Here is a 12,101-nt window from a genome sequence, read left to right as displayed (position 1 = left end):
AACAGCCCTAGGGGGTATAGTATCATAATTAGTCAGAATGGACGTAGAAAGAAAGTGTGGTTCTTTCTACGTCCGAAAACGGTTACATTACCTTTTATATAGCTGGTATTAAAAACTTGTGGCACCGTGTTTCAACTGTTTCTCAACCGAAATAGTGCAACAAATGGACACACAAACCAAAAATGTACAACCTACCATACTCACAAAATCCCGATTGGAGTACTTAGAGTCATTATCAACAAAATAAATCTTCAAAGTATTGACTTAATGACCGGCCTCGGTGGTGTCGTGGTTAAGCCATCGGACATAAAGCTGGTAGGTAAAGGGTTCGCAGCCTGGTACCGGCTCCCACCCAAAGCGAGTTTTAACGACTCAATGTGTAGGTGTAAGGCCACTACACCCTCTTCTCTCTCACTAATCATTAACAAACTAACCACTAACCCACTGTCCTAGACAGCCAGCCCAGATAGCTGCGGTGTGTGTCCAGGACAGCATGCTTGAATCTTAATTGGATATAAGCACGAAAATAAGCTGAAATGAAATGAAATAACAAGATCTGACCGGCCTCGGTGGTGAGGTGGTTAGGCCATGAACTCGAATTAATGCGCGCCCTGCACTAGTATCAGCACAGGAGCGGGACGTAGCCCAGCGGTACAGCGTTCGCTCGATTGACGTTCATGAATAAAAAGATTAAAAAAAGCGTTCGCTCGATGCGCGGTCGGTGTTGGATCGATCCCCGTCAGTGGGATCGTAAATAAAATGTGTTGAGTGCGTCGTTAAATAAAACATGTTTTTCTTTTTCTTTCACTCAACACATTTTATTTACGATTATATGGCGTCAGACATATGGTTAAGGACCACACAGATATTGAGAAAGGAAACCCGCTGTCGCCACTTCATGGGCTACTCTTTTCGATTAGCAGCAAGGGATCTTTTATATGCACCATCCCACAGACAGGATAACACATACCACGGCCTTTGATATACCAGTCGTGGTGCACTGGCTGGAGCGAGAATTAGCCCAATGGGCCCACCGACGAGGATCGATCCTAGACTGACCGCGCATCAAGCGAACGCTTTACCATTGGGCTACGTACCGCCCCAAGTATGATAATGACGTCCGCGTGTTGATCTTTCAGCCGGCCAGTACACCGGTAAGACGGCTCAACCTGGGCGGACGGTGACCTACACTTTCGATTTAATCCCACCGGCCACCGCACCCACCAAAGAGGACCCGCCCTGCACGGTCCAGACGTACCAGTCAGGGGTGGACAGCATTAAAGACCTTCACACCGGCCTTGTCGGGCCGCTCTTGATATGCAAGGGAGATCAGTCTGCAACAAAATGGGTACTAGAGTGTGTTTGATCCCAGGAGGTACCAGGGAACACGTTCCCCATGAATATATTCAAGTGCCTGGGGTTTTTCTGGCTTTTTGAAACAAATTTTATCGGGTTGCCACTTTCACGAATTTGGCCATGTGGCCTTTTTCCTTTAGTTCCCCCTAAAAAATAAATGAACATTTTTTTTTTTTTAAACTCCACAAATTCCTGGATCCGGCCCTGTTTGACATATTTATTGTTTCTTTCTTCTAATAAATTGCATTTTGTCTGTCTGTCTCTTTGTCTCTGTCTCTGTCTCTGTCTGTCTCTGTCTCTCTCTCTCTCTCTCTCTCTCTCTCTCTCTCTCTCTCTCTCTCTCTCTCTCTCCTCTCTCTCTCTCTCTCTCTCTCATTCTATCACGGTCTGTCTCTCTCCATATCTCTGTCTATCTCTCTATTTATATATCTCTCTATCTCTCTATCTGTCTCTGTTTCTCTCGCCGTCTGTCTCTGTCTGTCTCTGCCTCTCTCTGTCTCCCTCTCTCCCTCCTCTCTCTCTCTCTCTCTCTCTCTCTCTCTCTCTCTCTCTCTCTCTCTCTCTCTCTCTCTCTCTCTATGTCTGTCTCTCTATCTGTCTATGTCTGTCGCTCTATCTGTTTCTGTCAGTCTGTCTGTCTCTCTGTATGTATGTATGTCTGACTGTCTCTCTCTCTCTCTCTCTCTCTCTCTCTCTCTCTCTCTCTCTCTCTCTCTCTCTCTCTCTCTCTCTCTCTCTCTCTCTCTCTCTCTCTCTCTCTCTCTCTCTCTCTCTCTCTCTCTGGGTGCAACTCCCAGTAAAATAAAATTTAAAAAACCTGTCCTTTTTAGTTGAAAAGTGCCTTTATTTTCTACTAGGAGACAATCCTTCATTACAATTTTTGATATGTTTGTTTGTGTGGTGCAACACCCCACCACCCCCACCGCCACTCAACCACCCCACTCACCCCATACCCAGGTACGACCCTAGTTTACGATGCATATAACATCGATCTTTGGAGTTGTTGTTTTTTGTGTTTTAGCGTTTTTCACGTCAGAAGTTCGTGAATCCTCGGTACCCGACCAAAAGGGAGTTCTTTCTGTTATCCCTGGTGAGCGATGAAAACAAGTCCTGGTATTTAGACGAGAACATAGCCAGGTACGCGCCCAACTCCGTTAAAACAGACTCCGGGTTTGTGAGCTCAAACAGAATGCACGGTAAGTACTTGTTATTTTATTTATTTATTTATTTATTTCAATTTTGGGAGGTGCGGTAGGGAAAATGGGATTTAAAAAAGCGAAATTTGCTTTTTGTTGTTTGGAGGTGGGTTGTTTTGGGTTGTTTTTTGGGGTTTTTTTTTTTTTTTTTGGGGGGGGGGGGGGTTTGGGGGGGCTGTTAAACTTGTTTATAGGGGTTTTTTTTACTTTTATTTGTTTGTTTGGGTTTGTTTTTGGGGGGGGGGTTGTTGTTGTTTTTTCTGTGTGTGTGGGGGGTTTTTCTAACTCTAAACTATTTCAGCTTGCTCATATCCATTTGAGATTCAGACACGTGACCCATCCCACCTAGTTTAAAGTGAATATTTCATTTACTATAATGTGTGAAATGTAGAAATCTAAATATAGTGTTCCTAACTTCTGATCAGTATCTTTTGGTCGCCTGAGTGTTGCCAATTCTTTAAAATGACTTATTTTCGTGCTTATATCCATTTAAAGTTGAAGCACGCTTGCCTGGGCACACAATTCAGCTATCTGGTCTGTCTGTCTGCCCAAACAGTGGATTAGTGATTAGTTGAAGGTTTTGGGTGTTTTTTGGTTATTCAGAGAGAAGTCGGTGCAGGGTACTTACACCTATACCCATTGGATCGTTAAGCTCGATCTGGATGGGATCCGGTATAGGGAAGCGAACCCAGTACCTACCAGCCTTAACTCCGATGGCTTGAGCACGGCACCAGAGGCTGGTACGGTGGTAATACCCGAGGACGTTAGTTCTGATTGTAAGAGCATGAAGCTAAATAAAAATGCAAGGCTTAACACTTACAGAGGTTAGAGGACAACTGCCATTTAAACTGTTTTCTGATAAACAGTGTTTGCTTGTCATGTTTTGACAATATTCCAGATATCTTAAGAATTCTTGATTTTCAGGAGTGATAATTAATATACACTTTACGTTTTATCCCCGTTTTATCAAGTCTTCCGAATTCAATGGCGTAGCCAGCATGAGGCAGACAAGGCGCTTGTCTCGTCTGGAATTTTATTTTTCCCATGACACTGTTATTTATTTGTCAAGGCGGGTTGTTTTGTGGGGTGTTTTTTTTTTGGGGGGGGGGGGGTTGGGGGGAGCAGGGGGGTTGTTCTCTCTCTCTCTGGCTACGCCCCGGGAATTACTGTTAGAAAATTATACAAGTCTAATTAGGACTTAATTTTAGAAAGAAAGAAATGTTTTATTTAACGACGCGCTCAACACATTTTATTTACGGTTATATGGCGTCAGACATATGGTTAAGGATCACACAGATATTGAGAAAGGAAACCCGCTGTCGCCACTTCATGGGCTACTCTTTTCGATTAGCAGCAAGGGATCTTTTATATGCACTATCCCACAGACAGGGTAGTACATACCACGGCATTTGTTACACCAGTTGTGGAGCACTGGCTGGAACGAGAAATAGCCCAATGGGCCCACCGACGGGGATCGATCCCAGACCGACCGCGCATCGAGCGAATGTTTTACGGCTACGTCCTGTCCCTGAGTTAATTTTAGTACTAATTTCTAAAACTGCTGCTTCTTACTTTTTAGTATTAGCTTTTAGCGTAACACTGAATTTCGAGCCATGGACAGGTGTTGTTTTATAATCGATCATCGATTATAATCGCTGTGCACCAACCGATTAACTTTCGATTACACAATCGGTAAGAATTTCATCATTGCCACGAAAATAGATAAGAATGTTCGACGCAAGTATTGTATGCTCACACAATTAAGTGGACGAAACAATAGGAGTGCAAAGGAATATTTGTTTACATGAGTACTGAGCATGTTATTTAGACCCTTGATCAAAATCGTAACGTCATAATGTTACGGTGTTGACCGTTACGGTGAAGACAAAATTTAACAAAAACACAAATATTCATCGCATTATCGTTGATTAGCTATGTTGAATTGCCAAGCTATCTTCGAGGCAAACATTTATGATGATCTATGAATGAATCATATTAATTTAATTCATCAATATATTAATTATGCCCGTTACGGCGTTGACAAAGAATAAGCATAAGCAGTGACCCATCCCTCTTTTGGTTGATCATTTGTAAAAAAAACTAAAATTGACGGCACCTGTCGTTAATATCATTTGAAAGGATTGTCGTTTTCTCTACTTGGAAGGAATCATGTAACATCTCTTGGTTTATCATTATACTTCATAGCCTGTGTTTGCTGACCGGCGTTACGGTGTTGACGTGTTATTTGCAAAATGAGTAACAGGCATAGAGAAGGATAATCTTGGAAAATAAACCATAAATGTAATTTCAGCCTGAGAATACACGTTGTTCATCTTCAAGTCTTTATTAATTGACTGACTGCTATAAAATACTGAATGAAATCAGTTTTTCGTTATTTTGATTCAGGTTCAGTCTCTCGGCCTTGATTTGTAACAAGGTAATGTCATGTTTTTCACCCTATTAAATCAAACATCTATTCATAAATTCAGGTGCCTTTGTGCTATAAAAAAAAATATTTAATTATCTAAGAGATGTGCGTCCCAAATTTCTTACTTTTATCAATTTTAGAGGTGGGTAACACGATACGACACATTTTGGGTTAATGACTCAGTTAACATTGTCAGCGACAATCGATTATGAATTTTATAATTGATCTTCACATCAGCAAACCTTTTGCGATCAATTTTCGATTATAATCGATCAAAGGAACATCGATACCATGGACATGTATGAGAGTTGTTTTCTGTATTTGCAGGTATAAATGGCAGATTGTTTAGTAACTTGAAGGGCCTGGATATGTACCAGGGTGACTCAGTAGTCTGGTACGCAATGGGGCAGGGAGAGGTGAGGGACTTCCACGTCTTCAACCTTGTTGGTGCGACATTCTCAAGACACGGCAACAACGCAGCGTCGCAGATGGTTCGACAAGGAACCGGCGTGACCTTGCACTCAAGGCCAACAGAGATTGGTGGGGTTTTTGTGTGTTTTTTATCACCAAAGGGACATGTTTCATTTTGAATGTGGGGAAAGCAAAGGAATTGAATATTTGAACATTCTTAACTATGGCTATTTGTTATCTAGCATTATTTTTATTTGAACACTTGGGGGGGGGGGGGGGGAGGGAGAGAGGGAGAGAGGAGAGAGAGAGGAGAGAGAGAGAGAGGAGAGAGAGAGAGAGAGAGAGAGAGAGAGAGAGAGAGAGAGAGAGAGAGAGATACAGAGACAGACAGAGACAGACAGCGAGAGAAACAGAAAGAGACACATAGAGACAGATAGAGACAGACAGAGAGATGTATAAACAGGGAGAGACAGAGAGACAGAAGGTGGGGGTGTCAGGGGAAGCAGGGTGAGAGAGAGGGAGATAGATAGACAGATATGTAAATAATTCTGTAAAACTATTCATTAAGTGGACTTTCTCATCTGAAATCATAGAACTGACCAATTACGTAGTCCCAAAGAAAAGAAAATTAACACTTGGGTATCTTGAGTGGTCGTTTTGGCTCCTAGTTTTAAGATAGAAAAATAATATAACCCCATTTTGTTCTGTTAATGCAAATTGAAATATATTTATTTAAATAGTTTAATATATTATCAAGTCATTTGTGTTGTTTTACAAGTCAGGTTGATCAAAGGGAAGCACTTTGTCGTAAATTACCGTGTTTGTTTACACTGTGCATACAGGAGTTGGTAGAAGCTGACGTCACTTCGCCCCAAGCTAGAGTACTGGACGCCATGAAAATGAAACAAAATGGCTGCCCTCAGTTAGTAGGAATAATCACGGTTTTTTAACTCTGAAAATACGCGTTTTTCATTTCTTAAAGTGTCAGTTTGTGTTGGTGGTCCGGGTATGTATCTTTCCAACACATAAGGCTCGTATTTGACTTGAGTTCTCCTTTAAAATGTCAGTATGTGTTGGTGGTCCGGGTATGCATCTTTCCAACACATAAGGCTCATATTTGACTTGTCCTCCCCTTTAAAGTGTCAGTTTGTGTTGGTGGTCCGGTATGCATCTTTCCAACACATAAGACTCATATTTGACTTGTCCGCCCCTTTAAAGTGTCAGTTTGTATTGGTGGTCCGGGTATGCATCTTTCCAACACATAAGGCTCATATTTGACTTGTCCGCCCCTTTAACTCTTTCTTGTGCTAGGCTCAGACTGCCAACTTTCACAACGGACTTCTACTACTACTGTCCAGTTGCTACCCTGAGCACTCTTACAACTCGATTCTCGCCGTATGCAACTACTACTACACTCGATTAGTTGTCAATCGGAACGCACCCGTCGTAACTTCGGAGTTGGGGGGAATTACAACGCAGCTGTCAAGTTGGCCAACTCTGTCGTGACAGTTGATAGTCTGAGACTAGCACTGATATAAAAAGAAGTCGATTTTCTACATGTATACAATTGTACCCTATAGGTGTCTGGGCAGTTATTTGCCGCCCCCACGTGGGTGCCGGGATGGAGGCATTGTACAGGGTATTGCCACGTGGAATAGCCCACACCCCTCGGTACCATAGTCGACGAACCCGAGTGTACTACATCGCAGCCATAGAGCTCGATTGGGAATACTGTGACGTCAAAGCAGACCCCGTAGAAGAGGTGCTGTTCACCGATCCTGCACAGTAAGATCTGTTTAATTATCGCCTTTTTTACAACCCTTTTAATCATCTCCCTTTCAAAAAAACCCGCCCTCTGTAAATGCTTTCTGTGAGATTCTGTGGTGGTGTGGTGGTTAAGCCATCTGACATAAGACTGGTAGTTGCTGGGTTCGGAGCCCGGTACCGGCTCCCACCCAAAGCGAGTTTTAATGACTCAATGGGTAGGTGTAAGACCACTACACAGGACCGTACCCTCCAGTTGCCCCCACCCCCCCCCCCCCCCCCCCCACCACCATGAGAATCTCACTTTTTTCCTTCTTTTTTTTTCTTTCTTACTCCAGAAAATAGCATACACATCTCAGGGTTTAATTTGTATAGTGTTTCATTTGTTTATAAAAAGTAGTGCCCCCCCCCCCCCAGGATTTTGATTAGGGTACGGCCCTGAAGTATCAGTAACAGAGAGACTGAGTTTTAGATATTCAAGAAATATACCATAAACAGTAACGTGATGTGGTTTCGATGTTTCCTTATACAGAGTTGGCTACAAATTCTGCGTTCTGAGCGGGGACCAGTTTATTGGGTCGATCTACAAGAAAGCCGTCTATCGCGAATTCACCGACAGAACCTTTGCAATGCAAAAGAGACGACGACCGGACGAAGAACATTTGCACCTACTTGGGCCGTTCATCCGAGGCGAAGTAGGGGAGACAATCATCGTCGTCTTCAAGAACCTGGCGTCGAGGGCTTACTCCATTCACGCTCAGGGGGTCAGTTACGACAAGGCGAACGAGGGCATTGAATACGCCGATGGCCCATTCGCGTCACAAGATGACTCGGTAAAGCCAGGGGAGGTGTATGTCTACAAGTGGAAGATCCCCAAAAATTCTGGACCCGGACCGAAGGACCCCAACTGTGTTTCCTGGCAATATTACTCTCAGACTGACGTCACGAAGGACGTGTACTCTGGTCTGATTGGTCCACTGGTCACGTGTCGCCCTGGCATCCTGAATCAGTTTAACCGCAGGAAAGATGTCGACAAGGAATTTGCCGTCATGTTTTCTGTCATCAATGAAAACGAGAGCTGGTACATCGACGAAAACAAGGCCAGATTTGCACCCAACCAGGTTGGCGGGCCTGCTTTTGTACTAAGCAACCTGTACTTTTCGGCAAATGGGAAAATATACTTCAATCTAGACGGTAAGTACCACACAATATACTTTAATGTAAAAATGGTGGTGGCGGGCGTCCTTTTATACAAAGCAATCTGTACTTTTCGGCAAATGCGAACGTATACTTCAATCTAAATACGCGATATACTTTAATGCAGGCACGGGGGAAACAAGTAGACATTGGGGGTGGGGGGGGGGGGGAGCTGACTGAGATCAAGGGCGCAAAGCAAAGTTTCTAGTGGGTTCGGGGGTATGCTGCCCCGTAAACTTTTGAAAATTAGTCTATCCTGAAATGCAATTTATTGCATTCTACAAGTAAAATTAATCTCTGCCTTAAGATTTACTACCAATATTATTGGGTGTGGGGGCTAGAGCCCTCGCCAACCCTGTTAATGTAGAAGGTAGAGGCTAATCCACACCATCACGCCCCCTTCCCTCCCCACTCTCCCCGTCTCGTATGTTCATGTCAAGAAACTCCATAAAACTCGTTGAAATTGTCAAGAAAATTTAAACGAAAATCGCATATTTTGTCTATTAGATCAGATGATGAATACGTTTAGAGAATTAATCAACAAGCTCCATAAAACTCGCTGAAACTATCTAGAAAACTGACATAAAATTCGCCGATTTTTGTATTTCGGGTCACACGATGAACACGTTTGGAAAATTAATCAAGAAGCTCCATAAAACTCGCTTAAATCATCGAGAAAACTGAAATAAAAATCGCACATTTTTGTCTTTCAGGTCACATGATGAACACGTTTGGAGAATTAATCAAGAAACTCCATAAAACTCGCTTAAATCATCGAGAAAACTGAAATATATAAAATTCGCCGACGTTTCTCTTTCAGGTCTGGAAATGAACAAGTTTGACCTCGTGTCCTGGTACATCTCCGGCTGGGGCGGTCCGACTGACGTGCACCCCATCCATTTCCACGGCCAGACGTTGATTCACCGGTCGGGCAGGAAGACGAGGGTGGACGTCATTGACGTGGGGCCGACGGTGTCGGAAACGCTGGAGATGTTGGCCGACAATCCGGGCACGTGGATCGTGCACTGTCACAACGCCCCTCACGTGAAGAACGGCATGACGATAACCTACACGGTGTTGCCGGACAAGAGGAACTTCTTCTATAAATAAACAGACTACCACAGGAGTTGTTTTTAAGCTACGGGTTGTAAAATAAATGGCATGTTAACGGACACGAATGTAGTATTCTCTTTCTTACATGTCTTCAGAAAAGAGTTTTAAAATAAATTTAAATCTTTTTTCCAACTAAAACGTATTTTACGGCCCTAGCGCTTAAAGTTAACTGGTGCGTCACAGATAAGTCAATTTCAGGTTAACTTGTACGTCACAGAGTGATCGATTCGACCGCGCTTTTTTTTGGTGCTTTTTTTCTTCTCTTTTTTTATTGGATGACAAGGCATTGGTGATCTGGTCATCACCTCGGAGCAGCTTGTCGTATATCTTTAAAATGTTATCGCACGTATGTGTGTTACCACTATATGTTATCAAAAATAACGAATGATGTTCTCACCGACGGGTGTGTAAGAAGGAGAAATAAAACTGTAAGACGGTTGTCTTTCTGAATGTCCATTACTTTAAACTGAAATGATAAACTAATTAGAACCAAATCTGCCAATAGTTAGTTGTTGGTTTGGGGGGGGGGGGTTGTTGTTGTTTAATGACACCACTAGAGTACATTGATTAATTAATCATCGGCTATTGGATGTCAAACATTTGGTAATTTTGACAAGTAGTCATCAGAGAAAACCCGCTACATTTTTTTTAAACCTGCCTATAGAGACCATCTGGAGGACATGTTGAATATGTCCATTTATGTTTAGGTGGTCTTTATATAGATGTCCAAAAACATATTCTTATACGTGATGAACAATACTGTAGGGATGAACATGTCCATGTGGTAGTCTTAAACTCGCTCTGAGTGGGAGCCGTTACCGGGATCCGAACCCAGTACCTATCAGCCTTCAGGCCGATGGGGTATTCGCTACACATGCGATACTCGTAAACATTTAAGTCATTATGTAGGTTGTTATTTGTTTTTGTTAGCGTTTAAATATATGCAGGTCCTAAACCAGATGATGTCACTTGGAAGGTGGGTGGGTTCATGTTTTAAAGGGGACAAACACACACACACAACAGACACACACACACACACACACACATACAGACACACACACACAGACAAACACGCAGACAAACACACGCACACAAACACACACACACACACACAATAACAGAAAAATCCAGCAGATTACAAGAAGGGGGGGGGGGGGCGTTTTTTCTGGACAATTTCCTCTATGCTGCCGAGTACGGGCCTCAATATAATATATATATATATATATATATATATATATATATATATATACGTACATCATGTATATATGCTTACGTTTACATGTACCATTAGAGGAATCCCTCTCCCCTCTCTCTCTCTCTCTCTCTCTCTCTCTCTCTCTCTCTCTCTCTCTCTCTCTCTGTGTGTGTGTGTGTGTGTGTGTATATATATATATATATATATATATATACGTCTCCCCCTCTCTCTCCATCCATCTCTCATCTCTCGTTATCTCCTGTATCGCTCTCTCTCTCTCCTCTCAGCTCTCTGCTCTCTCTCTCTCTCTCTCTCTCTCTCTCTCTCTGTGTGGGTATGTGTGTGGTGTGTATATATATATATATACAGTCTCCCCCAGGAAAGAGAGAAGAGAGAGGAGAGAGATGGAGAGATCTCTCACTCTCTCGTTATCTCTGTCTCTCTCCATCTCCCTCGATACAGAGCCATCTTCGCTCTCATCTCTCTCTCTTCTCTCGCGCTCTCTCTCTCTCTCTCTCCTCTCTATCTTCCTCTCTCCCTCTCTCTCTCTCTCTCTCTCCCTCCCTCTTATCTATCATCTCTCTCGCTCTCTCTCTCTCCTGTCTGTCTGTCTGTCTGTCTGTCCTCTCTCTCTCTCTCTCTCTCTCTCTCTCTCTCCTCTCTCTCTCTCTCTCTCTCTCTCTCTCTCTCTCTCTCTCTCTCTCTCTGTCTCTCGCTCTCTGTGTATGTGTGTTTTTATATATATATATATATATACACGTCTCCCCCTCTCTCTCCCTCCATCTCTCTCATACATATCCATATATATATATATATATCAGTAGTACCAAGGCCTGTCTGGGGCCATGACCTACTTTCCGTGACCTTGACCTTGATGACGTCACGGCCTTGTCACGTGACCTTGTCCTACTGACCCAGCCCTGACCTACTTAGACTGGCCTACTGTGCCGTGTGCAACGTCCTACTGACCCGGCCCTGACCTACTTAGACTGACCTTGACCTACTTAGACTGGCCTACTGTGCCGTGTGCAAAGTCCTACTGACCCGAACCTGACCTACTTAGAATGCCCCCTGACTGGCACGAAGAGTATAAAAAGGATAGATGCGGTTTAATTGTCATTCGCTCGCCGAAAAAGATCAGATCTACGTTCAATCCAGAGATGGCCTGTTCCACAAGTGATGAAGCGAGATGTCGTCTAGAACTTGGAACTAACGTCTACGTGGTGGCCAAGTTATGGAAAGGGGACACTGCTATTCACATAAGGAAATTTGACAGTGACAAGGGGAAAACTTACCCCACCAAGCGAGGTATTACCCTTAGTCTTAAGCAGTGGATCGAACTGTGTACCTGTAAAAGCCAAATTGATGAAACGATTTCAGCATTAAACCGGGGAAAGACACAATTTTCCTATCTTGGTCCAACGCCCCCCGTCCAAGTTTC

At 43.3% G+C, this 12,101-nt stretch overlaps 1 protein-coding gene across 1 annotated transcript in view; it reads left to right on the top strand.

The window, feature by feature from the left end:
• LOC121385504 (ferroxidase HEPHL1-like) overlaps positions 1 to 9,597 on the top strand; it is a 38,068-nt gene extending 28,471 nt beyond the window's left edge. The window contains exons 8-13 of the mRNA XM_041516206.1: positions 1,140 to 1,348; positions 2,378 to 2,552; positions 5,308 to 5,520; positions 6,972 to 7,176; positions 7,688 to 8,349; positions 9,173 to 9,597. Of these exons, the coding sequence (XP_041372140.1) occupies positions 1,140 to 1,348; positions 2,378 to 2,552; positions 5,308 to 5,520; positions 6,972 to 7,176; positions 7,688 to 8,349; positions 9,173 to 9,462 (1,754 nt within the window). The 3' untranslated portion in view covers positions 9,463 to 9,597. The remainder of the gene's footprint in view (positions 1 to 1,139; positions 1,349 to 2,377; positions 2,553 to 5,307; positions 5,521 to 6,971; positions 7,177 to 7,687; positions 8,350 to 9,172) is intronic.
• Positions 9,598 to 12,101: the final 2,504 nt, after the last annotated feature.

Source organism: Gigantopelta aegis, chromosome 11 (assembly GCF_016097555.1).
Source record: "Gigantopelta aegis isolate Gae_Host chromosome 11, Gae_host_genome, whole genome shotgun sequence".
NCBI classification, from domain to species: domain Eukaryota; kingdom Metazoa; phylum Mollusca; class Gastropoda; order Neomphalida; family Peltospiridae; genus Gigantopelta; species Gigantopelta aegis.
Note: the sequence above shows the minus strand (reverse complement) of the source record. Positions and strands in the feature narration are given on the sequence as shown.